This window comes from Crocodylus siamensis, chromosome 9 (assembly GCF_052110815.1).
Source record: "Crocodylus siamensis isolate JL-2025a chromosome 9, ASM5211081v1, whole genome shotgun sequence".
Lineage (NCBI taxonomy): Eukaryota > Metazoa > Chordata > Crocodylia > Crocodylidae > Crocodylus > Crocodylus siamensis.
In genome coordinates, this window is record NC_143403.1 from 55335027 (window position 1) to 55359147 (window position 24121).

At 45.2% G+C, this 24121-nt stretch overlaps 4 protein-coding genes across 4 annotated transcripts; 2 read left to right on the forward strand and 2 right to left on the reverse strand.

Annotated features, from left to right (window-relative positions):
* Positions 1-2535: 2535 nt before the first annotated feature.
* COX6A1 (cytochrome c oxidase subunit 6A1) lies at positions 2536-5812 on the forward strand. The gene is made up of 3 exons (XM_090062173.1): positions 2536-2704; positions 4524-4663; positions 5552-5812. The coding sequence occupies exons 1-3, from the start codon at positions 2593-2595 to the stop codon at positions 5636-5638; spliced, it is 339 nt and encodes a 112-aa protein (XP_089918299.1). The 5' UTR covers positions 2536-2592; the 3' UTR covers positions 5639-5812.
* A 3543-nt stretch (positions 5813-9355) lies between these two features.
* Positions 9356-11923, reverse strand: TRIAP1 (TP53 regulated inhibitor of apoptosis 1). The gene is made up of 2 exons (XM_090062175.1): positions 11736-11923; positions 9356-10206 (listed from the first exon to the last, which is right to left on the reverse strand). Exons 1-2 carry the CDS (start codon positions 11880-11882, stop codon positions 10123-10125), a joined length of 231 nt encoding a protein of 76 aa, XP_089918301.1. The 5' UTR covers positions 11883-11923; the 3' UTR covers positions 9356-10122.
* On the forward strand, positions 11922-16588 carry GATC (glutamyl-tRNA amidotransferase subunit C). Its single transcript, XM_090062174.1, has 5 exons — positions 11922-12077; positions 12792-12842; positions 13077-13243; positions 14071-14174; positions 14580-16588. Exons 1-5 carry the CDS (start codon positions 11988-11990, stop codon positions 14636-14638), a joined length of 471 nt encoding a protein of 156 aa, XP_089918300.1. The 5' UTR covers positions 11922-11987; the 3' UTR covers positions 14639-16588.
* A 377-nt stretch (positions 16589-16965) lies between these two features.
* Positions 16966-22495, reverse strand: SRSF9 (serine and arginine rich splicing factor 9). The gene is made up of 4 exons (XM_090062172.1): positions 22121-22495; positions 20179-20348; positions 18404-18576; positions 16966-17244 (listed from the first exon to the last, which is right to left on the reverse strand). Exons 1-4 carry the CDS (start codon positions 22345-22347, stop codon positions 17101-17103), a joined length of 714 nt encoding a protein of 237 aa, XP_089918298.1. The 5' UTR covers positions 22348-22495; the 3' UTR covers positions 16966-17100.
* Between the last annotated feature and the right edge of the window lie 1626 nt (positions 22496-24121).

The following is a 24121-nucleotide window of genomic DNA, read 5'->3' on the forward strand; positions in this document are numbered from 1 at the left end:
GAGGTGAACTTAGTGAAGGCAGTATGTGCATGTTTTAGTTGTGTTAATATATGTCTGTTTGCTGTACCACTGGTGGACTGGGGGTGGCTGTAAGAGGTGAAGAGGAAGCCACAGGGCTGTTGCAGGGGCACCTAACTAATCACCCTGGGGCCAGCATGCCAGGGGACCCTGAACAGAGAGCAGCCTTGCCCTGGTCAGGGACCCCAGCGGGGGCTGAGACTAAGTGTTAAGACAGGGGCAAGGGGTCTGGAGACTAGATACCCAGCAAGGGCTGAGGCTGAGAAAGCTGGGCCCAAAGCAGTGGGTCAAGGTTGGATGCCTGCAGCCAGAGAAAATAGGGACTAAAGCTAAGAGGTCTGTGACCTCTTCACAAGGAACACTCTGTGGACAAAGTAACATCTGCAAGGCATGGTGGTGGCTACAGGGGTGGAAGGAGACTATAAATTTGGCCCTTATGCAACCAAGGTGAGTACAGAAAGAGCAAGAGTGCACCCTGTGCCCACCAGACTCCAAGGGCAGCCTCCCTTCATTACTTTTTAATACCAAGGTGAAACAGGTAATGAAGCAAGATGAGAACCTGGCAGGCTGGAATTGGAACTGGGCAGGATCAGGGCAGCCACTAGGGAGCATCAAGGTGGCTTTCAGGCACCATCCTGTCACAATCCCTTTACTTCCACTGGATCAAGGGGAGGCACCTATTATTTCAGGTGATTTACGCTACAACATACAGGGACTGAATCACATTACAACATGCTTGGTCTTGCCTATGTAGAAAGGATCAAACCATGGTATATGAAATGTAAATGAAGTTTAGGTCTTATAACACAACTAGAGCACAAGAGTGTAATAATGTAATCCCAGTTTAGGAACTTTCACTATACAGATGAGGTGTACCTTTTACAGCTCCTTGCACAGACACTTTCTTCAGTGGACAGCAGCACTTCTTTGTTCTCTCTTTGGAACTGAGCATCTTGCCAGGAAACTCTGGCTCCTTCTCCACAATGCACAGTTCAGATCTTCCAGCTGTCCTTAGCTTGCACTCCTCAGTCTCTCTATTCTCTCTCTCCTTGGCACAGCAGCCTCTTGGTGTACTGAAGAAGCGATGAGTCTAAAGATGTACACTCTCTTTTTACATGGCTTCTTGTAAAGATCACATGAGCAATAGTCAGATTCCAATAAAAAGTTGGTAAAAAAGAGAACCCAACACCTGTGCTCGCAAAGCACATTACACTTTTTAGGGGGCAAGTTCACTGAAGATGAATTCACTTAAATGAAAACTGACTTAGTCCAAAACGCGGAGAAGAAAGACTTTTTTTTGCTAAATTTAATTCTAAATACCAGCCAGCAAGATAAAAAGCTATACAGCATCAAAATCTCCCTATAGTAATTTGGTCTCTTGTCATTTCTCTATTCTAGGATCATTTGCACTTTTAGTCAAACAACTCCACAATGCTGTGCTATATCCTTTTTAAAAAATGGCCCGAGGGGGCTTAAGTAGACATTTGCACCCTATTGTTCAGATTCTGCTCTTATTCACAGTAGTGTAACCTGAACTGATTCTGCTGACTTCAGTGATACTTAGGATCTGCTCTTCCATAGCCCCCAAAAAATCATGATTTAGTCCTGCATCTATATACATAACATGTTCAAGTCACAAAACAGATATCAGACCACGCAACTTGTGCATTCTACATGAAAAAACCATGGAGTCTCCAGTCACCTACGTGATACATTTCTGACTGAAATGCTGCAGGTACAGGCACTTGACATGTCTCAATTGCCATGAGCTAAATATTTAAAAATATAGTCAGTACAAAATGTTACAAAAGCCACTACATGGCTCCAAGTCCCATGGCTCTGGAAGGACAAGTGTCTCTCTACCTCTTCACGGTAGGAACAGAAGATGGATTTTCAAGACCTTTTCCCCACTTTGTATTATCAGAAACATCTCGTCACGCAGAAGCACATCCCTGGGGACAGTGGGCTTGTTTCAGGCACAGGAGCCTGCTGCTCTGACCGTCACAGCCAGAGAGAGAATCCTCCACAGGTCAGGGCAGCCCTGAAGGCAAATCCCAGTGCAGGTCCGCACTGAGCAGTGACTCGCACTGCAAAAGCATCATGATCTACATTGCCACAAAGAAAGGCAGTCAAGGCCATGAGCGCTGGGCCCAGCTCTCCCCGAGGCCAGAGCCCCACCGAGCAGGTCAGGGTTTAACAACTCCACCTTGCCCTCCCCGACTGCACATCCACAGCGTGTGGAAAACCCGCGGGCTGGAGGTAACTCCCCCGGGAGGAGAGAGCGGGGCCGGGACAAGTGGCGGGAGCCGCTCGACGTTCAAAATGGCGGCAGATTCACCATCAGGGGAGCCACGTGACGAATAAACGTCAGTGCATTGGCGCCTGTGCAGTAAAGCGAGCGCAGCCCGCCGCGGCCTGATGGTTCAAGGTCAATCACAGGGCGGAACCTGTTCGGCTGAAGGCGCATGCGCGCTGAGGCGGGTGCGCATGCGCATTCCGTGTCCTCTGCAGGCCGGCACCCCGGTTACTTCCGGTTCCGGTGCGGCTGCTCTCGGTTCGCTGCGGCCGAGCAAGATGGGGGTGCTCGCGAGGCTTCCCCGGCTGGTTCTCACCTGCGCCCCCCGCTCACCGCTCGGGCGGCGCACGCTGTCGGTGGCAGCACCGGGTCATGGGGAGGGCAGCGGGGGTAAGCGCGGGGCCGGGCCGGGCGCCGGTGACCTTGCGCGGGCCGGGCGGGCAGTGGTTCTTGCCAGAGGCTGTTCCTCTTCCCGCGGCGCGGCTGCGCGGGCTCTGGCGCCAGCGGAGGTGCGGGCCCCGCCCTTGGGCCCTCGGGCACGACGCGCGGCGCTGAGGCGACCGGGGCCCTGCGGTGCGGCCGGGCTGGCGCTGTCCTACAGCGGGAGCCAGGGCGCTCCGCCAGGCCGCTCGGGATGGGGCCACGGTCCCCGGGGGTGCCTGCGTCGTGCGCTCAGGTGTGCCACCCAGAGGCGCTTGGGGCCTCCAGTGCTGCTGCATCCTGAGGGCAACTCAAGTTAGGGGGTGCCCGAACCTTTAGCATAAAAGCTTCCTAGATGCCTGCAGGGCTTGTGGGTCAGCCTGGAAACAGCCTGTCAACAGGCTGGTCCGGCTCTGCCCCCAGCCAGATTCTCCCCTTAAGTATTCCTCCTCTGCTATAATTGCAGGCTGGATCAACCAGGCCCTCTCCTGGTGGACTTAATGACTAAGACATGCTGCCCCCTCATCTGATATGTGTGTGGTTAAAGTTCTTGTTCAGTCTTTTGGAGACTTGGGCTCAAGTCATCTTCCTCAATCCATTCTTACTGATTCCTAGGTGAATGCTTTGTCCGTTGGGGGCCAGCACGTGGCTTGTTTACAACGACCCCCCCCCCCCAGGCATATGGGTTAAATGTCCTGCCTCTGTGTCTGTCCACCTTACTGGCCATGGCCAGTGATTTCAGCTTAGCTCTTCCTCCTTCCAGCTGAGGGCTTTTCCAGTGGAAGTGTTGGATAAAGGAGAGTGTCACCATCTACTCCCTTGGAAGTACAGAGGTGCTTACTGGAAGACAGTGCAGGGCAAATCCCTAATAGGGGAGGTGTGTTGCCTAAGCCCAGAGCTGACTCGGCTAGGTTGTAGGGCCCCACCCCTGCTGCCATCCGGGCTTGGACCCAGAGAAACCCTTGTGGGGGTGGGGTAGTGAGTGGCTGGATGTGGAGCTGCTGCTCTGTGCTGCTGCTGCCTTGTCCCCCACCCAGCTCCACAGGGCCTCCCAAAGCATGGGGCCTGGGGCAGTTGCCCTGATTTGGCATTCTCTCCTCCTGCCTCCAGGACAGCCCTGCTTAACCCCTGAAGAGTCAGGGCTTGAGACTTTTCCCTGTCTTTGGTATCTTTAACTGTCATTGTCAGAAGATCCCTGTTTAAAGCATGTTGGGTTTTGTGGATGCTGTTATTGAGTTTTTAATTCTCTGTGCCTCATATGTGTAGCCAAGGTGGGAACTCCACTAGGTGGCTAAGCTCTGAAGTTGAGCACCGAGCAGTACAATGATTAAGCTTGCTTTGTGTGCTTAGCCCCATATAACCAAATCTTTTAACCAAAAAAAAAAAGGAAAAGAAAAGAAGGAAACATTAAGCAGGCTGTGGGTAATGAATCACTTTGCCAATCATAATATTGTTCGGTTTGAAATCCACTGTTAAGTCTGTCAGAACTTACCACTTAAAATAAATCTAATTCTTGAGCATAGATAAGCAAAGCTTTGCAGAAGTTGCTTTTGAAACAACAGGTTTTTTTGGCGTGTGTGAACCGTGAAACTTCATTTTGAGACGGCTTCCAAAGTTTTTAACAATGACAAGTTGTTATGCAGAACTTCCCATTCTGTAACAAGAATAATATAGAGTGAGGCTCCATCTCATTTTACTAAGACTTCCTGAAACATTGTGCTAGCAAGTGTGATTTTGAAACTCTCTCTAATGTTGCCCATCCTCAGTATCCTGTTTCTCTCCTTGTTAGCTCGAATGTGGAAGATCCTGACCTTTACTGTTGCTTTACCTGGTGTTGCAGTCTGCATGTTCAACTGCTACTTAAAGGCGCAGCACAAGCATGAGAGACCAGAGTTCATTCCTTATCCTCATCTCCGTATCAGGACCAAGGTATGTGCGGCAGTATGGCCCAGACAATTACTTCCTCAAATCACTTAGTATGGTTCTATTGTGAGCTACCCCGCCTTTTGTCTGCTGAAAGACAAGGAACCATCTTTGCATTTGTAAGGTTTTAAGTGTTCACTTCCTGTGACGAGGGTTGTGAGTTTTTTGGATCTCATCCAAGACATTTTTGTAAATGGATGCATCTTATTTTCATTTTCTTGGGAGTGGATTTGATGCATCATCAAAACAATTTTTCTCTTAATAGCACATCTCTCTGATCTTAAGCTAGAATTAAATTAATGAATAAGGAAAAAGACTGGACCAGAGTTATCAATGTGGGGGTTATGCAGGCATAGGAGTTGCAACTATGTTGAAGTAAGAGGGATGCCTTGTAAACGAGAGAATCCCTTAAATAGTGGTTAGCATCTGTCATCCATAGGAAATTTGTTGAAAGAAAGGGTAAAAATATTAGGAGGTTCTAATTTGTCATTCTAGTGTTACATTTCTATGCAGAATGGATTCATACTAAGCTGCCTCTAATCCATAGTTGTCTTTGATATACTGTGACTCAAACTCATTCTTACAAATACATGCTTGTGACTGCTCTTTGCACATCTCTGCATTACAAGTTTTTGTCTTTTTTACCTTTTGGATGATAACTTATCCAAGCACCCCAGACTTAAACTGAAGCTCCATTTTGTGCTTTTATCATTTATGTTCTAGCATAAATGACAGATGTGAGGTCTGCATCGTTGGCTCATTCACTAGCCTTTCAGTTGCATAATGTTCTTGAGCCTGGCCTTACTGCCTTTTACAGGTGTTATTTTCTTGTGCCTTAGCATTTCTGTCAAGCGATTACCAAGCAATTTTTAATACATTTCTTCTTTTTAACAGCCCTTCCCCTGGGGAGATGGGAACAAAAGTTTATTCCACAACCCCCATGTCAATCCTCTCCCAACTGGCTATGAAGATGATCACTAAAGATGTGGACCACAGCAACAACTTGAAGTACTGATATATTCTGACCAGAACATTTGTATGGGACCTTTCATCTAAACAATTATTCTGCATTCCTGTACTGTAAGGTTATGACATTCTGACCTCTTGTACTGTACCTGTAGAAGAGGTTACCTTAAATAAATAACTCCACTTGGATTTCTGTGTGAATGTTGTGAAAAGTCTTGCTCTAGTCTCTACCCATCTAGATAGTCTTATTGTTAATACCTCTTTCAGGTAAAAGGTTTTCACTTTTAAGCAAGACCATAATGGACTTAAATGCTGCTGCTTTGTTTTTTAAGCAAACCCTTACTTATTGCAGGCTTCTGCTTTATCATTATTGCCTCTAACAGATGAGTGGAGGATGCATGCAGGCATCAAGATCTTTAGCATGTGTCAGGTTCAGATTAAATGAATTAAATTTGAGGTCTGTCTAACTGACCTTGTTCCCAAAGCCATAACTTATGCTTTACTGATTGGTCTCAAATCTTTCCATATCAACCAAAGGGCAGGAATATTACTAAAATAAAAACATATATCTATTCCAGCAAAGAAGCTTGCACTGATCCATCTATTCCAGTGTTCCTGATATTCCAAACTGTACACCAGACATGTAGGGAGTAACAGATCCATCAACAAGACTTAGTCCCATTAATCAATGGTGTTTACTTTAGAAATCCTGTGCAGCATCTCTGATGACCTGAGATGTTAAGGGGGGTGGGGGTGAGCTGAATGGGAAATAAGACCTGCAGTTAGTAGAAGGGAGAGAAATTGTTGAGAAGGGAGCATGTGGAATATAGCTGTCCAGTCAGAGCCTAAGATGCAAAATCAGATACTGTAGGGCTCCATATGGCAGCATTCTTCTATAGAAGTGAAGCAAAGATGTTTATTTGTTTCTTCCTTTAGATTTCCAGTAGCCCAGTCTCTGCAGAAACTTGATGGACTGGAGGCTTTGTATGAACTTACTACCATGTTTGCCCAGATCCAAGATGACCTGCTCTCCTTCCTCTCCCCACCCCGCAATTAATTATATACATAAAAAATTGTAAATCTATTAGTATTTTTCCATGTACAAAACTTAATTAGTGGAAGATTATCCTAAAATTCATCCTCTACACTGCTGTGGTAGTGGGGTGAGGGGCCAGATGCCTACCCCCTTCCCTACCTTCTGCTACAGTTCTGATCCTTCAGGGAAGCTGGCAACAGTGAGCCTAGTCAGGAAACTGGCAGTTCAAGGCAGCTAGGGTGGGGAGCTGGAGCAAAAGGTAGAGGGGTGGGGGGCTGGTAAAGGTGGGGAGGTAAAGAACTTGTCCCCTGTACTCACACTACTAAACGAACCATTCAAATCTGGGGCAGGCTGAGCCATCATCTGCCCTGGGCGCTCTTCCCCTCCCATGTATGAAAAGTATGTTTTGTTATAAGGAAAACACTTTTATGTTCATGTATCAATGCTTATTTCTTCTCCAACTACCCTCTTGCATTTTTCCTTCATGCTGTTGCTAGAATCAGAAGAAATGGAGAATTCCAAAAAGCCCATGTAAGAAGATGCAGTTTTCCCTAACCCAACTTTACAGGATTTAATTCATACCCTTTATTACAGCTCAACAAAGCAATTTTGGCCAAATACATGAGGTAGCTTAAACAAACTATCCCCTGCATTAAAGCACATCTAAGGTGCTGTCTGGTGGAGCTGGTTTTCAGGTACTACAATTCCTTGTTTTCCTCCTACACAAGCTTCAGTAAAATGGAGTGAAGTTGCAAGCACAAGTGACTCTGAATTAAGGAACGTTAGTTGCATATCTCAAATGACCTTAATTCTGTTCCTGCAACAATGTCAGCTTTCATCCTTCCCTTTCTCTGCCGGAAGAATCAAAGTACTGTATGGAAAAACCTGTAATGGTTAGCTTTACCTTAACACAGCATTCTGGTTTTCTTCTGAGAATCATTCATCTAGTCTGTGTGCTTAACAAGGGTGCAGTTGCACCCTGGGGTACCACAAGATCATTCTAAGGGTGCTGCACAATATTAGCACTGTTAGATATGCAAACACCTACATGTTATTAACCAGATAAAGCCAGAAATTTGAAACCGGAATCTAGAGTAAAAAATGCTCTTTTATGGTCTTCCTGCGGTCAAAAGCTGTTGTTATTTTCCTGAGTTCCTTGCCCAGAAAGTATTGCCGTTATTTTTCTTTATCAAAAAATGAGTGAAATCTAAAAGCTGCCATTTTCCAAGGGCTGCCTTAAGACTAAATTTAAAGATTTAGATAAGGAAATAAGCCAGCTCTGCTTCTAACAACACTCTGGGTGGGACTCAATTATTAGACAGCATTTTACAGGGTCAGGTTCCCAAAGATTAAATGCTTGGTGAATATTCTAGGAATGATTAACCATGCTATGCCATGTGTGGTGTTGGCAGTTCAGTCTTTTGGATACTCTGTGCAGTTGTTTTAATGTTTCAGGCCAATCTCATTTCTAAAGGTCATGGCTGGCTACATACACTCTTAAAGAGTTCAACAGTTGCAGAGCACTGCTATTCAGCAGAGGAAAAATCAAGACAAGAGCAAAAGCAACCTTAACTTCTTCTTTCTGGAAGATGTGTTGTTTGTTCTAAGTACTTTTAATGGCACTGAGTACTCATTCCCCATGTTGCAGATATATTACTATGACTTACTGACCTTTTTAAAGCTATTAAAAAGACTGGGAGAGGAGAGGACTTTTATTCCTGTGACCCTAGAGCAGTTTACAGCTACAGATGTATTAACAAACCCTAAGAACCCCAGTCTCCTGTAAAGCACCATTGTCTGGAGATACTGTGCTTACAGCCTTCTATGGCATGTCATAACATGTCATAGCTCCACTCCTGCAAGTCTCATTAATTGAGTAGGGCACTCCTACTCTTGAACCTAGGAAGGCACAATGGAGTACAGCTGGTCCCTTGCTAACTGTATTCCCAAACAACCAACACTGTTTTGAGCTCTGAAAGAACAGAGGAGGATTTATCAGGTTGGACTTTGCCCTTTACCCTTTGACTCCATATTCCCCTCGCAATCCAGCAGCCCCTTGTCTTCACCATAGTGGTCTTGGGGGTGAAAGACTCAGCTCTTTTATTGAACTGGCTGGGAATTTTCTCTTTTGCAAACTTCAATGTCCACATGAAGGGAAAGAATGAGCCCTGATTTGGGTCCCTCAAACCCCCAAATCCCTTGCCTTTTCAGTTCCTCCAACTGAACAAAAGCAAGAAAAAGCCATTTTCTTAAGGGATCTTGTAGGATATTCAGTGAATTGAAAAAGGTGGAACGTATTCCTAACAGACCTCCTCATGTCTGCATAAGGAAATAGCTATTAGAAACCTGACAGGGAAAAATTATTTCCTTATGAGCGGTCTCTAGCCACTTACAATTCACAGGATAGTTCTAAAGACTAGTGTTTGTACTTACAGAAAAAGAGATATTAAGCTTATACCGCTAGCAATACTATACCCAAAGTATTTCAAAATCTAAGTGAAGTAACTCTTAAAAAAAAAAAAAGACTAAACTACTAAATGTGGGTGCTGGACACGCCTTAGGTAGTCCTATCTTGATGTGCTTTTTCTTCTTCTTCCTTCAGATTTTTATTCTGACTCCACAGTAGCAAGAAGTCTCTACTGAAAGAAAAGCAATACAGATACCCTTATCCAATTCAAAGTCTGCCTAAAGCCAAATCAAGTAACTAGGGCCAATCTGGCATTTTTATTGTGTAAAGGATACTGACTAAGCATGCACTGCAACTTTACTCTTGAAGCTTGCTAGTAGACAGTGGTAACATTATCAGTGCTTTAAGTGAGGCTACTGAGCATAACTCCTGAAGTCGGTGCATCTCCCCTGTGGCAGGTTGCCTTCTGCCTTTCTTGAAGGCCAAAAGCGGGTTTAACTACACTGCTGCATCCTTTAGTTAAGTATAACTTGACCAGACCAAGCTACATTCTTCATTACATATGTTCAAACACTGCAGACCCAATGGTGGTAGCATTTAAAACACTGCTATAATTCAATGGATGAGAGGCAAGGCTGTAGCCCATAATATCTAGTAAAACCAGGATCAGCCAAGATGTAGCCCACTAAAATTTGGCAGCATGCACCTTTTCACGTTCATCTTAACATTCAAAATCATCTAATATTTAAATAAGAAATAGAAACCAATCTTAACAAGCATTCCTCAGTTTAGAGTACATTTGTTTAGGAAGTTAAAGGGTTTTTCACACTGCAGAATGCAAACCACCACCAACGCTCATTACAAATGAAACAGTAATTGCCACACAGCTCAGCGTAAAAAAACTGCACAGACGACTTCTTGCTTTAAAAAAAAAACAGACAGAAGCAGCAGCCAATTTAAAGCCACCTTCCCATCAGCTGTCCTCTAGTCTTTTGTAAGATGATTTTTTTTTGAGCCCAAAGATCAAGCTAATGGTTCTGTGTGGTCCAACTGAAGTCATGAGGAGTTTTCAGCTTTTCCTTTGCTGGGGCCCATGAATTCCAGCCCTTCAATAGGGATGTCCTTCTCCTTAATAGCTTTCTAGGAGAAAAAAAAGCAAGTATTTTATACATCTTTTGCTGTGAAGACTTTCTTGGTGCCTGATGTGATTTAAGACCACTCTGCTCTAGCTCAAATTGGTATTAAGGCTTCCATCCAAGATGGACCAAAGAGCTCCTGCTAATTCAGTACTGAACTGCAGCCTAGACCCTCACTCATCTTACATGCACACTCCCTCCCACCACCCCCTCAGTAAAAGGACAAATTCTACTTGGTAAGGGAAAGAAAGCAAACTGAGGGACTCTCTGAAGAAGCCACAGTGCTGGAAGCAGAAAAAACAAAAACAGAAGTGGATGAAGGATTTGTGGACTAAATTTTAGATTTACAGCACCATTGGAGGAATAGAACTCCTTTGCTGAAGGAAAGAAATTAATGAAGTGGTTCTTAACCAAAAGGGAAAGGAGAATGCACATTATGAATAATGAAATGTAAGGAAACAGTAAAGAAGGCATGAGTGGAAATGATAAGTTTTGTAAAATTAAATGGCTAAAAATCCCAAAGGGACACTCAAAAGATTCTCAGTGAACAGGCTAAGGTACCATCAATTCCATTCGTTGATGATTTGAAACACAGATGGGAGACCTACCATCTAGAACAGACAGACTTCATTCTAGTTCTGAACAAAGGAGACCCCAGAAAATATCTAATTAGACTTCAGCTCCCAGGATGCAGAACATCTCAGGGAAGTTCAGTTTGGGCTGAACTTGTAAACTGAACTGTGTGGTCAACCCCTTCTACCTGTGTTGGAAATCATTAAGGAATGATGGCTCAGGTGTTTGGCTCCTTGCAGGGTGTGGATCCTGCTGACCTCATACTGCAAAATGAGCAAATGTAACCTCATGTATATTGAGTAGTTTCTGTAAGAAGACATGGTAATGCTTCTTTAGACTGGCCTGGAAAGGCTGCTCCTTTGTGAAGTTTTAGCCTGTCAAAAAACTGATATGACTCTAGATACTTCTAGCAATCCAAAGCAGCTGACTATGGGCATTATATAATACAGCCCTACAGGTCATTGTAGCCTCTCAGTGAGGTAGGGTTGCAAATAAAAACATCCCACTGAAGTCTGTGCCACACGGGGCAGCTCCTCATCCCATGTTTTGGCTCAAGGAAATAAAACACTTGAGTTTGTAAAGAAGAAGCGAAGCTGGCCTATGGCCAGGTGAGAAATAGATGCAAGGGATGTGTTTGAAAAGGAAACATTTGAGAAAAGAGGAGCCCGTGCTACCACTGCAGACGTCACCACGGTGTCGACGAACGACCCGACAGCTCTCGCACGGCATTTCTTCTCCCGGCGGCGCCCGGGCCCCGGGATCTGCCTCCCCGCCAGGACGCCGAGAGCAGAAGCAGCAGCGGGTGCGGGCTAAGAGGGTTTAGCAACTCCCCGGCTCGCGACTGCCAGCAACAGGCCCGCGGCCCCTTCCTCTACACCGGCCTCACGCAGCACGACGGGCCGGACCTTCCCTACAGGGGAAGACCGGGAGGCGGGTCCCTCACGCGGGCGCGGCGCCCACCTGCACGCAGAGCTGGTAGCGCTTGAAGAGCTGCATGCAAGGGTCCCCCGCGCTCTCGCCCTTGAGGAACTTCTCAGCGAACCAGCGGTTGAAGCACTGGTCGTACTCGCGCTTCAGCTCTGTACAGGCCTCGCCCACGCTGTTCATGGCGGAACTGCCACCGCCCAAGGGGCGGGTCTTGCCGTGACGTATTTCCCGCCTGGCGCAGCTAGACCGCGCATTTCCGCCGCGCGGCTCCTCCACTGGGCCTAGATGTGGGCGCTGCGGAACAGCCGCTGCCTTTGCGCCGCCTGGTCTTGGGGCAGGAGCCGCCTGGCGCGGGGGACGGCCGGCGGTCGGCAGGTGGCTGCCAGCGCTGGGGCCGGTCACGCTTTGTCGCGCCCCATGGGCTGGGGGCGGGAGGCTCCGCCTCGGGGGCGCCTCCTTGGAAGCGAGAGCCCGGCAGCCGCAGCGCTGAGGGCGGGGGCTGGGACCGGGCCCGTTGCTTTTTCGGGCTCCAGTTGTACCGAGCATCCCGGGTCCGGGTGCGAGAGCGCGAAGGCTGGAGGGGGACGCGGTCTCTGCTTCGTTTCTTGGTCTGATTCGGTGCCTTCCGCCTCCTCTCGGGAATTTCCCCCTCAATGTGGAGTCAGTTAAACATACTGTAAAAATCCCCAGCTGACGGAGCCTTGTCCCTCCCGGGGCCTCCAAGCAGTGTAGAGCTATCAGGCAGGAGGCAGCAGTGATTTGCACCTTGTAGATCAGAGCTTGGCAACGTTTTTGGGCAGAGTGCCCAAACACCCATAACCTTGACCTGACAGATATTGGCATGCTGGGGCAGATAGCAGGGTCCGCAAGGGAGTACAGCCCTAGTCCCTTCCCTGCCATCCACCCTAAGGCACGTGTGCCAAGAGAATGCTTTTGATTGCTGCACTGTGGCACCAGTGCTGGTTGGGAGTGCCTACCCCTGTTGTAGACTAACAAGTGTGTGTGCGCACATAATATGCTATCTGTATGGTTAGTCTGTTTTCACCTACCATGCCTTATATTTATCATGGCCCATCTCTTCCACTTTAGACTGATCAGAATCCAGAATGGCAACTGGAGGAACAGAAACTGCTTCCTCAGGTATAATGAATCCATCAACATGTGTACATTTAGTCCAGGCCAGTCTGCTTCTGCTAAATGATCACTGTGAATCTGAGACTGAATAATAGAGGAATTCCCAATATCCTCTGGTGAAGACTCAGGATAGTTTATCTAGCTTTATGTTTATTCTGCCTATCCTAACTCGTCCCCATATGGTAGTCTTCTTCCAGGACCTAAATATGTGACTTCTTTTTCCCCCCACCTTTCTCAAAGAAAAAAGTAACCATGGAGTTGCTTGATCATCTGGAACGACTGGCACTAGTTGATTTTCGCAATTGGGAGGGTGTAGAGCGGCTGGAGAAAGCAATTCAATTTGCTGATCAACTTCATGAGGTTAACACAGAAGGGATAGAGCCAATGGATTCGGTACTTGAGGACAGGTAAAAAATTATGGTTAGTGACCTGCTTTAACTACTAGTTTTCCAAAGAAAAGCTGCAGTAAAGTTTGATGATTTTTTTCCACTAATCATGCCAACTATGCAGTTGGCTGGTCTTCCACAAAATCCTTTATTCTAGGTCACGTGTTTTTTTTCTTTTGAGAGGGGTAGAGGAGTGTCCACAGTGTCCCTCAACTTGGAATATAAACACGACAAAGCTGTACACAAATTTCTTAATGTTCTTATGTAGACCATTCATGTTACAGGATATTTTCTATTACAAATGCAAAATCATTGTAAATCACTCCAGAATGTTCTTGCACTTGGTGTTCTGCACACTGAACAGCTTCAGGGACAGTTTATAAACACAATACTTTCTTTGTATTAGTTTCTTTAGCAGCTTCAGTTCATAAAGAAACCAGCTTTTCTGCATGCTTATATGAGAAATTTGTTTCACTCAGCTCTATACAGAGTAGGGCTGATAATCTTAAGCACTAGGCCAACTGCTGTATTTGTTTCTTCAGAGAACTCATGACATGGTATTGCTCATTTCAGGAAAGCTCAGTAAGTGGCAACAACACATGTGCCTGGTCAAATGTAAAGCTTGACCTGAACCATGGAACTGGCAGAAGTGAGTTACCCAACTGCCAGGGGTCTCTGAGCAAGACCTAAATTCAAGATGCAACTACCATATTTTAGTATGACAAGTTTTTAAGGCACTTCCTTCTGATTCTAGAGCATGACTTTGCATCCTGTATCAGACTCTCCAAAGCATAGTTGGAAAAGCAGGTCATTTGGAAAAAGAACATTAAGTTTCCTGTGTTCCCCAGGTGTCTGTATCTCAGAGAAGATAACATCACAGAAGGCAACTGCACCAAGGAGCTGCTACAAAATGCCAGCCAGACAGCAGAAGAATATTTTGAATCTCCACCAGGTAGAGTTCTGTTACAGATGATGCCAAATGGGACTTGATACCTGCCCTGGTTTTAAGAAGTATTAACCTGTCAATTAATTCGCTTCTGTATGTACTAAATGGTGGTAAGCATGTACTGAACTAGGGTGATAACCACAGTCACTTGTTAAGATAAAGGGATAGGACCCTAGCTCATTATTACTTAATAGCACTGCAGAAGTTATGGCTTTATATTTACACCTAATGTTGCTTATACAGACTCTTTACAAAAGGCAGCTTTCTGTAAACTCAGGTGCAGCTTTTTTGCAGGGGAAAACCTAGTCACTGGTAAGTGTTTAAGCCACAAGGACAAGCATGTGAGTTGCAGCAATATCATTCAGGAAACTAGCAGGCTGTCTCATACTCTCATTATCTGTTTCCTATTAGGTAACATCCCTCTACCAAAGTTGGAAGAGCATGAGAGCTTCCTGCAGGACTCCAACTGAAAAGCTTGGGCCAGAATGCCACACTGGTTCTCTCAGCAGTATGCTGTTGGGGACAATTAATCTTATGTAGCTACAACTGATGTTACATTATCCCAGGAACAACACCCACACACGAGTACTGATTCTTTCTGCTCCTCCTCTTTACAATATTTTATTTCTATCAAAGGATTTGTTTGGATTATTTTAAAATATACATGAAGGTGGAAGGTGTTAGCCACTTTCAAAATAGAAATATGGCCTCAATATTGTTTGCTTAGTCTGCATTTGGTAGGGCTGAAGTGTCAACCTGGACAGCATCAAACAAGTTCAGTACTCTAGATACATCTGTGTATCACAGCCTTGATGACAAAGGAAACTAGGACTATCCAACTTTTCTGTCAAGTTATGAGAGGGGCTGGAGAAGAAATTAGATACTGCAGTTTTGTAAGAACTTAATTCACTTAAACTATTTTTCACTTCCTGGCTTAGATGTGATAAGAGGTCAAATCAGGAAAAGAAACCCTCAAAGTTCAGTACAGTAGAACAGGAACTGCTGAGGGAACTTCTGCTAGATTAAAAAAAGCACTTTGAGAAAGTGTAGTTTTTACCACATGCCTCCATCTCTCTCAGCTCTGACTAGTCTTACATTTGTATATATATTGCTTTCCAAGTATAGCCTTGTGGAATGCTGTGCTAATATGCCAAATTCCTACATTTACACTTAAGTAAGGCGTATAGAGTTTGTTTATACATACAAGTGATTTTTTCTTAATGTAAAGTTGAATGCCCTGCCTAGAAAGGTCAGTGGAAAGTACTTATTGTGAGAGGCCATTTGACCATCCATATACATTGATTAAACTGAAGTTCTGGCTGCTTTCTGGTCATCGTAACCAGGGATCCTGGTTTTCTCCGATTTAAAAACCAAAAACACAGAACAACCCAATTTTCAGGTTAAAAAAGTAACCCAAAATCCACATTTTATAGTAATATATATCCATGTATTACTGGTGTTTCATTTTGATCACAGAAAAATGTGGATTTTGGGTTACTTTTTTAACCTGAAAATTGGGTTTTGTTTGTGTTTTGTTTATTGGGTTTTTTTTAAATCAGCGAGAACCTGATCATAACACTGTGATGGCCTGGTGTATAATAAAACAGTAGAGAACTTTGTTCCAAGCACATGCAGTTGTAGTAGTGCTAGTAGTTTGTTTTCAATGGTAAAAATCACTTATAAGGGGAATGAAAGGTGCTATAAGCAGTGCATTTATTTGTCCTGCTGAAACTTTTTAGTGCGACAGAGCCTCCCTTAAATAAATGTGCTACACTTAGACATGCACAATAGCCTTTGTGATGTCAGAACACATTTTAGGAATTGAAACAGTTTAGCAAGCTTAAAGGGTGCAAGTAGATGCCATTAGCAGAAAGCTAACAAATGCCTTTGCCATTCTCAGCAATGTGCCTAGTAGAAACTGGACTGGAACCTGACCAGTGTTCTATCCTCAGCAATTAGGGCAAATCACTTTCTCCATCTTGGAAGTGATGGTGATGCTGTCTTGTTTATAAATTGCTTTGAGATGCAAGGAAAGCAGCAGTTGTAGGCCTGCACCGAGTAGTGTGACAGTTAGACACAATTCTTTGTTCTAGCATTTATCTGAAACTGTGAAGCCGGTAGCTTTTTTCTGTACTGTAGTTGAGTTATTTATAAGCCAAACTAGACTATTACAAGCATAGAGAATGCTTGGTTTATGTGTTTAAAAAAAACAACAACAACAAAACCCCCCTCTCCTGCCCCCCCCCCCAAAAAAACAACCCCAAACCAACCAACCAAGGAAACTGCAACCAACAAGCTACTTAGCAGCATTCTAATTGCTATCTTCTTTTTCTCTTAATGCAGTAAGCTTTCCCTCTTTTGAAATAGGATTAGTTTCTCTGTAAATAAAATGTCTTCAGGCACTGTTTTTCCCTCTGCTACCCTAGACTGCATAATTTTGCTACTGAAAACTGTTCTCCCTTCTTAAGCAGATGGGCAACCAGTGGGCATGGGACAGAATTGCTTGCATCTACTCCCACCTCTTTTTAATACAATCCTCACATAAAAGACAACCACCACTGGTGAGTTACTAAAACATTTAAATATATTTCTACACAACAGGCTGAGCTGTACAGTCACTCCATTACTGTTTAGCACCATCCTGCAGGCCAGGAGATAACTGCACAGATTTTTGAGTTTACTTTTCCTCAGCTAGGAGGAAAAAAAATAAACCCTTGACATGTTTTCAAACAAAACACCAAAATGAAACTGCAACTTTTCAAAGTGTTGCCAACATTGCCCTAGTAAGAACTGTAAATCATAAAAAAAAAAGATTTTTATTGAATAAAAAAAACGAGTTCCTACGAAAAACTATCCATCAGTTTTGGAATGTAAATTCCGAGCAGAAAGCAGCTCAGTTCACATTTTAAGAAGTCCCTGTTGTTGGATGCAATCAGTATGGCCTGAAGGGGGAGGAGTACCGTGGTGATCCCCTGCTTTGGTATGGAGAATCACGACCCCTTGACCCAGAACGGGACCGTGAGTAGCCATAGCTGGAAATTCTTTCAGGACAGACTCTGATATAGGAAGTTTCACCCTGAAATTTAAACAAAAAAGAAAACCCAATTTTTTTAATACTGCATCCCGATTAATAGTTCTTCACTAGTATGAACAACACCAAATGGAGCCTAGAACCAATACATAAATAACCAAAGATACTACTAAGTTCAACTGCTGCTGCTCAGGAAAGACCGCTCTGATACTTGATGCTTATGGAGTAAAGCATACTTTATAAAATACTGCACATGTACTAGCAAGGAATATCTTGTTAGCTATCATCCTCATCTCTAAAGGGCAGAGACTCAACAGCTGGAACAGGAAACCCTGAACAAATTCCTCCTAGTTCAATCAAATGGAAGAGGCTGTTGGAAGCTGGTCTGACTGAAGGTGAAGGAATAGGCAAACTCCATCCTTAAATGCTGGAGGATAGTAGCTATACAAGCCAATACGATCCTGTAGCACAGTACGGAGAGGCCAAGCTCTGGTAACAATCACGTACCAGTAGAGGAATCTCCACAGCAAATACTCAACCTTCAACTGCCAGAGATGGTTGCAGCAGAACAACTTAGCCACTGGAAAAGGTGGATACACTGAAGTAGTACAGCTTTAAGAACCAGACAGCTGTGACTTACTAGTTTAGACATCAGAACCTTACAGAGATTGCCACAAAATGATGCTCCGTGCCGGGGAGGAAAAAAGACGGCTATAGCAACCTGTACAGATGCTTACCAGCTCATCCTTTGGGAGAATGAGGAAGTTTGCTCCAGCTGCGAGTGGTGAGCTGAGCTCACTTACTTGAAAGAAGGCTTTGAGCTACTAAGCCCTTCAGAAGTACACAAAAGCAAGCTGGCAGCAAGCAGTCCAAACCCTTTGTTTCCACACAAAGGATGTACCAAACTGAACAACTCATGTTTTTCACAAACAGGCTTATGTGTACCTTGTCCTTCCGGTTATGTATTTAAAAATATCCAAAATTAGATTTCCTCCGTGTGCTGTCAGAGCATAATATACTGAGCCACTGTGAGGTATGTTTCACAAATGCTAAACCTCTCAAAATTATTGAAGTGTGTTACAATTAATCACCAGCTCCAAGGTTCTGCTGTTACGTCTCTTGAGAGCAGCATGGCACGGAAAGAAATGTATGCTTCTCCATGACTGCATACACATATGCTCTTCCCCTGAAGGCACGAACCCACCTCATGAGATCGGAATTTGGTGTCATCCAGTTTACGCAGTGCGTACTCCATATCTTCCTTACGGAGAAATTCAACTATACCCATTCCATCTTTCTGTACATCTGCATAACAAACATCACCAGCTTCACGCATATGATCCTTCAGGTCCTGCCAACTGCCTGATGGAGGAAGCCCTGAGCATGGAGAACACAAAACATAAGAGACCACGTAAACTAAAAAGCCATCTACTCTGGTTGAGCCAGATATGTTGACCCTGCCATGCCAAGGGCTCCATCACTTCCGTATGCTTTCTCACTTTTCTTGACGTTGAACACTGCAACGAGAACACAGGAATCCAAGAAAGCTAAGTTCCATTCCAAAAACAAGTAGCTGAGTCCTCCAAACTGATGATCAGTCTCTCTGGAATTCAAAGTGCTGAAAGTTCAGAGGTATCCATTCTTTTTGCTGCCGCAAAGTAACTTAAATCTACCCCTCAACCCAGTACATTTGAAATGAAGATTCTGTTCAAAAGTAGATTATTACTTTTTAAAAGAGTTACTCAGCCTCCATTTCCCATCCAAGACAGGCCGGTCCCCTTCATATCAGAAATTAATTTTCATCCTGAGATTCCAGCAGCTCATTCTCCAGTCATGAGTAAAACTTTCTGGAGAAGCTTATAACCAGCAGCAAGTTTCCCATGTGAAGATGAAGGACAAGGTTTCCCAAGTATGCACTGGAAAATCCAGTGTGCTAAGGGGCCTGGTATTTTTAATGAATGCTTTATAGTGCCTTTTAGCACAGAAGATTTCCACAATGGTCATAGTAACAGTTATTCTCCTCTACCCTCACTCCTGAAGAGGAGGAGGTGTACTCTCTGTTTCAGTGACTAGGGTACCAATCCTTCTAGGGTGCCAAAGGTATTTTATTGGAGTAGTTTCCACACAGGGAATTTTTATAGCTAGAAAGTTACAGGGGCAAGCAGAGAAATGAGAATTTAGCAACTTATATTTTAACATGATGCATGGGTATAAGCACTGGCAGCGGGAAGGCTTGTTTGTTTCTTTTTTTAGTTAAGGGACTGATTCCTTTTAAAAATTCAGTAAGTGCTGAATTGCACTTTGCATTTCTGATCTGGACTGCAGACCTTTCTTTCTCTCCTGCAAAAAGCCCTCTCCACCCATATGTCCTATGACAATTTACTACTTGGATGGCCTTTCCAAGTTGTTTAAAATAGATCCCACTGGTTGTTGATTGAGGAGGGCTCTCATCCTAGGTCCCTTAGAGTCATTCTCTCCAATGAGTAGATTGTGTGGAGCTGCTGAGACGTAGATCAGTTTAATACATATTTTTTTAAACAAAATGTCAGAGTCTATCTGAGCATCATTTGCTCTAACAAATCCTTTTTGTTTAATGATGGGATTTGTTGGAAACTGTTCCACCTAGCTGCGAAACTTTTTCTTCATAGAAAAATGGTGCCCAAGTTCTTCTCCCTCCCTTCGCCTACCTGCCCACTCACAAGATGCTGGCTCTCTTCAGAATCCAAGCCTGAAGTCACATCTGGATCTGTGAAGACATTTCTGCTCACCATTCACTTAATATGAGCTCCAAAAGATATGACTCTTTCATGAATCAAACCAGACAGGATTTTCTGTCCTCTACAGCAGTGGGACACTCCTTTATAGGAAGACGTTCATGTTATAAGAAAAACTTTAAATCAGCAGAGCAGTATGAGAACTTCCTTCTCCCCAGGACAGGGATACAAAGCAAAATAATTTCACGTGTGGGATACAACTTACCTGAAACAAGAACTCGAAATTCAGAACGTCGTGATGGAGGGCCATTCCTCCCCCGGGGTCCTCCACCAAAATCTCCACCCCGTCCTCTGTATGATCTAGGGAACTCAACACGCAATCGGCACTCTCCATAATCATACCCATTTCTCCCATAAACTGCATCTTCTGCATCTCTGCAAAGAACAAATGAATTGACTGTTAGTAATGGTCCATCTATGATGATTCCTTATATCCCAGCAGGTTATGAGGTGTGTTTGGAAATAACTGAAAGACAATTTTAGATGTTGGATTGTATTTGTACCAGATTCCTCAGCCACCAATGGTTTGCTCAAGGGTTCTGACTAAGAACAGTGAGCTTTTTTTCAAATACTTTCAAACCTAGGTTCACAAGTAAAAGACCACATGGGAAAGTTACATGTTACATTGTCCTGTGTTCCTCAGTGGGCTGAACCTGTCCCATACAGCAGACAATGTTTCTGTTGCTCCACAAAAACCATTTTCACTCTCCCAAAAAGTAGCTTTTAGTTGAACTCTGGGCAATCTGGAACAAAGTTTTTTCCTAACCTGTCTCAGACCTGCTAGTAGAGAGAGGACACATTTCCTCCACTAATATCCCACTTACTAACAATTGTGTCAGTCTGTTCTAGCTTTCAAAATTACCCTGGGAGGTACTGTTTTCAGTCAGAGTTCTGATGTTGCATCAAAGCCTATTCTCAAAACTATTTTCCATTTCAGCAAGCCAGGGCTGACCTATGGAAAAGGACATGAACTCCAATTTAAGCCTTAAATTTTATAGCAAATCTGTATGCCACCATAGTAAGCATTCATTCAAACACAATTTTTTTCAAAACGTAGGCCCTTCAAATCCACAGGCAAAGACTCTTGAGTATGCAAACCCCTTCTAAAATTAACTACAAAACACTTGCATAAAACACAAGATGACCACAGGCCAGAAAGTGATGATGCTTTCTGAGAACCCTTGCAGCTACCCTCCCCAATATGTGACTTCTCTCATTTAACAGTTACAAAGAATGAAAAATAGTGTTTTTTCAAAATTTAAATAAGAGAAACTGGAGATTTGTTGAGTCAACCAATTGATATTAAAAATGACACATCAAGCCAATAGCTTGGTTGAAATAAATTTGGTCCTTGATTGCATGGGTTTGCTTTAAAACAGTAGATCCCATGCTGTAGCCAAGTCCCTGGTGGCCCGTGCAGGGCTGGCCACACAGTGCTGGCTTGACATTCTCTCTCACCACAGATGGTGTCACATGAAAAACCTAAAGAAACATGTGGCTCTTCCTTACTAAAATGTTATGTTTTCTGTGAAAAGTATTGCTATAGCTGACAAAAGTATATCACTTCCCTTGTCACTGGTGATCAGAGATCTGTGAAGGTCTCTAAGATAAAAATGTAGCAGCTCTTAATTTAGTGGGGAGAACTGCCATATTAATTAAACGTCTAAAAATTCCGATTTTGAAAGTCCTGAATGCAGCCACTGGTTGTTCACAGTCCGTAGATGTCCGACACCCGCCATCAGGGAATGAGGGGGCCGGCGTAGGCACATCATGTGTGCACCAGCATGGGAAACAGCCACAGGCCGGCAAGGGGAAGGGGGGTGCAGGTGCGTAGCTCCAGTGGCGAGGAAACCGTTATATTTCCACAGCCGTGTTGAAACCTCCTCGGCTGGGACGGCGAGGCAAGCTTTGAACAGGGCACGGGGAAGTGCGCGGGCCGGGCAAGGCACCCCGCACCTGCCCCGGCTGCCAGTCCCGGGCAGGTTCCCTCCCCCTGCTGCTTCCCAGGGAGTCCGAGCGGCCTCAGCGGGGCCGGTGACAGGAGCCCGGCTCCGCGCCGGAGCGGGGGGGGGCGCCGGTCTCCCGCCTCCCGCGGCCCCAGGGCAGCGGTGGCAGAGGTGACCCCAGCCCGGCCCGGCCGCGCTCACCGCGGGTCCTCGAAGCGCACGAAGGCGAAGGGCACGAGGCCGCGGCGGCTCTTGAGCTCGATGTCGCGGATGCGGCCGAACTTGTAGAAGAGCTCGGCCAGGTCCCGCTCACGCACGTCGGCCGGCAGGTTCCCCACGTAGATACGCCCGTCGCTGGCGCCGCCGCGACCCGAGGCGCCGGGCCCGGTCCCGAAATCCACATCCCGGTCCCGGCCCCAGCCCGCCATGCTGCTCGCGCGGGAGACTGCAGCGCCGAGCCAGCCCAACCCGCCAGGCCCCGCCACCACCTGACGGAGGACACTAAACAACCCGCTTAAAGGGGAAGAGGCGCAGGCCACCCTGCCAGCTTCACTGCGCCTGCGTCTCCGCGCATGCGCACACGTCTGTTATGGCGCTTCGGCCTACGCGCAGCCTAATGCGCTTGCGCGTGCTGCCAGACTCGACGGCTAGAGCTGCTCGCGCTCGGCCGGGGGGGCGCGCGTCCTGCTCTGGTGGCTACGACGCGCTTCACCTGCAGCGCAGCCCGCTGCGCCCTGGCTCCTGTATCACAGCTGTAGGGTTGAGGCGAGCGAGAGCGCATTTCATCTTTCCTGGCGCTTAAAGCTGCAGCAGCAAACCGCTGAGCCAGCGGAGCGCCCGGGGACCCCGCAAGAGCTTGTGAAGGGGGCCACGAGGAGCTAAGCAGATAAACGCAGGATCAGGTTTGTCCCTGTCTGGACAATCCTCCATTCTCACTGCCGGGACGGAAGCACCGAAATCTAGAAATTAGTGTTTTTTAATTGGCTGCCACTCCATTCACAGAAGTTATGGAAGGGACCTCAAGTCCCGTAAGCTCAAGAACTGCTCACTGCTCCAAGCGTTGGTGCTTTCAGTCACGGTAACGTCTGTGATTCTAGGTGGGAGCAACACAGAAAAAGAACAGAATGGAGCAAAACCACTCAAAATACTGACAAGTGCCCCCAAAGTGAACAAAACCCACGAGGGGGCCTCTCCCATAACATGTCAGTCTGCGACCCTGAGACAGCCCTGTTGCCCTTGCAATGCACTGCTGAAGGCGTAATAACTGTAAACTGAGCTGGCATAAAAATCAGCATTTAGTAAACCTGTGGCTAACCTGTTTTGTAGATCTAAAATGTGGACACTGCTGAAAAATGACTCGCTGCTGAAAAATTACTCACGCTTGAAAAATTGCATGAATTACTGTTGTTTGTTGGGTACAAATTGGTATGACTGTATGTAATGGAGCTATGTGGCACACTGCAAGGCTTGAGGATTTGTGGTGTTGATCAAATAATGGCAGGCATGCTTCAGATACATGGTTCACAGGGATGGATCTTTTTCTGCTGTGCAAAGCTCACCATTAATACCAGATCAGGCAGATTTTGTTTTGCTGACTTGGTTGAGACCTGATGGTTGCATTGCCTGTCTCAGATGCATCATATTGTCAGAAGCTCACTGCTATTGTCAGTTCAATATGGGATGAAGCTGTAGCCCACTGCATATCAGCAAAAGGCACCTAGCTGTTCAAGCAAAGAAAATAAACTTACCTAGTAAAATACTATTCAACATAAGGGTAGCAAAATCAGGTCTTTTAGTTCTGTTATCTCAGAATGTCTGTCTGCATAGGTCAGCAGGTTAATAGATTTTCTGTTAAAGGTTATGTATTTCTATGAAGTGCAAGGCAGGCTAGGGTGGCACATCACTGCCCTCTGATGGATAGAACCTGCTGGGTTACAAAGTCCCAAAAGACTTGTTGATGGGGAGCATAATGACAAGAGAAGCTCCGAGTGGCTATGGATTTTGTTTTGTTATTAGTAAACTTCAGTTTTACTATCTGTGACTTCAGGAAACTTCTTAATGTGAAAGATGTTTATATGACTACTCCAATAAAGACATATTTGTCTTTCCCCAACTTACAAAACTTTGCAAACATTTTTTGTAGGCCTCCTAAGATCAGTGGTATAAATAGTGTTTCCTTGAACTTGCCTACATCTTATTTAT

What these genes read in the sequence shown, in the direction of transcription:
- COX6A1 (XM_090062173.1), top strand. Translation starts at nt 2,593, where the DNA reads ATGGGGGTGCTCGCGAGGCTTCCCCGGCTGGTTCTCACCTGCGCCCCC. An exon ending in TCATGGGGAGGGCAGCGGGG is followed by an intron (nt 2,705 to 4,523) that starts GTAAGCGCGGGG and finishes TCTCCTTGTTAG; the next exon opens with CTCGAATGTGGAAGATCCTG. An exon ending in ATCTCCGTATCAGGACCAAG is followed by an intron (nt 4,664 to 5,551) that starts GTATGTGCGGCA and finishes TCTTTTTAACAG; the next exon opens with CCCTTCCCCTGGGGAGATGG.
- TRIAP1 (XM_090062175.1), bottom strand. Translation starts at nt 11,882, where the DNA reads ATGAACAGCGTGGGCGAGGCCTGTACAGAGCTGAAGCGCGAGTACGAC. An exon ending in GCTACCAGCTCTGCGTGCAG is followed by an intron (nt 10,207 to 11,735) that starts GTGGGCGCCGCG and finishes TTTTTCTCCTAG; the next exon opens with AAAGCTATTAAGGAGAAGGA.
- SRSF9 (XM_090062172.1), bottom strand. Translation starts at nt 22,347, where the DNA reads ATGGCGGGCTGGGGCCGGGACCGGGATGTGGATTTCGGGACCGGGCCC. An exon ending in GTGCGCTTCGAGGACCCGCG is followed by an intron (nt 20,349 to 22,120) that starts GTGAGCGCGGCC and finishes TGTTCTTTGCAG; the next exon opens with AGATGCAGAAGATGCAGTTT. An exon ending in CCAAATTCCGATCTCATGAG is followed by an intron (nt 17,245 to 18,403) that starts GTGGGTTCGTGC and finishes TTTAAATTTCAG; the next exon opens with GGTGAAACTTCCTATATCAG.
- GATC (XM_090062174.1), top strand. Translation starts at nt 11,988, where the DNA reads ATGTGGGCGCTGCGGAACAGCCGCTGCCTTTGCGCCGCCTGGTCTTGG. An exon ending in AACAGAAACTGCTTCCTCAG is followed by an intron (nt 12,843 to 13,076) that starts GTATAATGAATC and finishes CCTTTCTCAAAG; the next exon opens with AAAAAAGTAACCATGGAGTT. An exon ending in GATTCGGTACTTGAGGACAG is followed by an intron (nt 13,244 to 14,070) that starts GTAAAAAATTAT and finishes TGTGTTCCCCAG; the next exon opens with GTGTCTGTATCTCAGAGAAG.